The sequence below is a fragment of the Corvus brachyrhynchos genome, unplaced genomic scaffold (genome assembly GCF_000691975.1).
Source record: "Corvus brachyrhynchos isolate BGI_N302 unplaced genomic scaffold, ASM69197v1 scaffold122, whole genome shotgun sequence".
In the NCBI taxonomy this organism is placed as follows: Eukaryota; Metazoa; Chordata; class Aves; order Passeriformes; family Corvidae; genus Corvus; species Corvus brachyrhynchos.
In genome coordinates this window covers 1,024,309-1,026,300 of record NW_008236778.1, presented here as the reverse complement: position 1 = coordinate 1,026,300, position 1,992 = coordinate 1,024,309, and the positions used below count along the sequence as shown (strand labels likewise).

General features: G+C 57.3%; 1 protein-coding gene across 1 annotated transcript in view; it reads right to left on the bottom strand.

Moving 5' to 3' along the window:
- Positions 1–115: 115 nt before the first annotated feature.
- Positions 116–1,992, bottom strand: part of PMF1 (polyamine-modulated factor 1) — a 5,851-nt gene continuing 3,974 nt past the window's right edge. Inside the window, exons 5-6 of the mRNA XM_017727862.1 lie at positions 1,609–1,804; positions 116–1,260 (exon numbers count right to left, since the gene is read on the bottom strand). Coding sequence (XP_017583351.1) covers positions 1,207–1,260; positions 1,609–1,804 — 250 coding nt within the window. The 3' untranslated portion in view covers positions 116–1,206. The remainder of the gene's footprint in view (positions 1,261–1,608; positions 1,805–1,992) is intronic.

The window sequence follows — 1,992 nt, the reverse complement described above, 5'->3', positions numbered from 1 at the left end:
TCGCTTGCCTGAAAAGCGGAGCTTGGAGGCTTTGGGGCAGAGGGAGGGTAGAACTCCTGAACCAGAGCCTTTGTCAGACAAACCCGTAAAGTATAGAGTACATGGGCCAAGGACGTGGCAGGAGCCAAGCTGGGAACAACAGCCCCAATTTATTGAGATTCCAGCACAACAAGGGCAGGCACAGGGGAAATGGTTGCAGCCGCTCTGTCGCGGGCTCTAATTGCAAACAGAGGTTGGGGTGTGGTGCAAGCGGCCACTGCTGCTCCCCAGTTTGCCACAGGGCACGGCCTCTCCTTGGGGTGGAGACCACGGAACCTGCTGCCCTCAGTGGCTGCTGGACTCAGAACCTCTCTCAGTCTCCCTCAGGTGCGAGGGGACTCTCCTCATTCCCTGCCAGCCCCAGGAACAACCTGTTCACTCTGGAGGCACACGTCACTCGTGGGGCTCTGGCAGCGAGATCCTGGGAGCCTTTGCTTCCCCAGCCTGCAAACTTTCGATGAGGCCCTTAACAGATGACTCTGGGTGGGGAAAACCAGTCTGGTTCCAGAACAGAACATTAAACCCCTGTGCCACAAGCCCACAAAGTGGAGGCAGGGCCATTCCAACCTCTGCACAGACCCCCAGATACCTCAGGCTGCTGGGAGGGGACCAGGGCTGGAAATAACGTGGAAAACAGAACGGATGGTAATGAGGAACCTGGTGCAGCAGCTGCTGCCACATCTGCAACGGGTTTGAGCACATGGAGACTGAATGAACCTGCAAGCACAGGCAGGAACATGTGTGCTCCTGCTCGTGGGCTCCTCAGGTCTGGGCACGGTGTGGCTTGGGGCTTATGGCACTGAATTCTGTCTAATGCACAGCTAATATAGCTACAAAACCCCAAATGTGGCTTTGGAAACTGGAGTCAGGCCTGTCACAGCACTCAGGGGAGCAGATGAGAGCACAGACACACTTTGTGCCACTTGTCTCTGTCTAGCTGAGTAGGAAATAGGGAATTGCCATCCATTTCCAAAGATCCCAATGTTTTTTTTTGTTTCTTCGCCAAATCTGATCAAATGGTGCCAGTCCAGCAGCTGTTCTGGTTCCTCTGCAGTCTCCAGTGGCCTGATGGGGTGATTCTCAGTTTGGGTTCTGCGCACACCCTGTCCCATCGGTGCTTTGGGACAATTAACTGTCTCAGCAGAGCCCGTGGGACATTCTGAGGCCTCACTGGGGCTCCTGGAATGTCATGACGAGTTCTCGTTGCTCCTTACTGATTGCCTGGAAGGAACACAACCCACAGACCTCAACATGATGCTTCTCCCACCCTGCCACACTCAGGGAGGAAAGTGGGCTGAGTGTGTCACACACTGCTGTCCCCTGCATGCACAGAACATAACCCCCTCATCTCCCTCAGGAACATGCCACAGCCCACCCACTCCACAGGGAAAAGCACCTGAGACCTCCAGAGAAAATGCCCAGGCCTAAAGTTTCGGCAGGACTTGGCTGCTGGGGAGGTCTTGGAGAAGTGGAGGGTTTGAATGTCATTCCAGGCCCCACTGAGCCCCCTCCAGCGGGTGCTACAAGGAGGAGGTTGGTTTGGTTTGGTTTGGTTGGATCTGTTTTTACCTGCCAGGCCTGTTGGCGAGCCTGGATCAGCTGCTGCAACTCCGCAATCCTGTCCCTCCCCATCAGCACAGACTCAGCCACCTTCCTGTTCTCTTCCTCCTTCTCCCTGAGGACTCTGCGCAGGTAGGAGCGGTGCTTCAGGAAGTACGGCACCATGGCGCTGCGGACGTCGTCCTCGGGGATCCCGCTGGGCCGCCTGCACACACAGCACGACCTGGAGCAGCTGGAGGGCCCGGGTCCCGGCCGGCACCAGCCCCACACAGCTCCACACTGTCCCACACAGCCCCCACAGCCCCACACAGCCCCACACAGCTCCACACTGCTCCACACAGCCCCACACAGCCCCACACAGCTCCACACTGTCCCACACAGCCCCACACACCC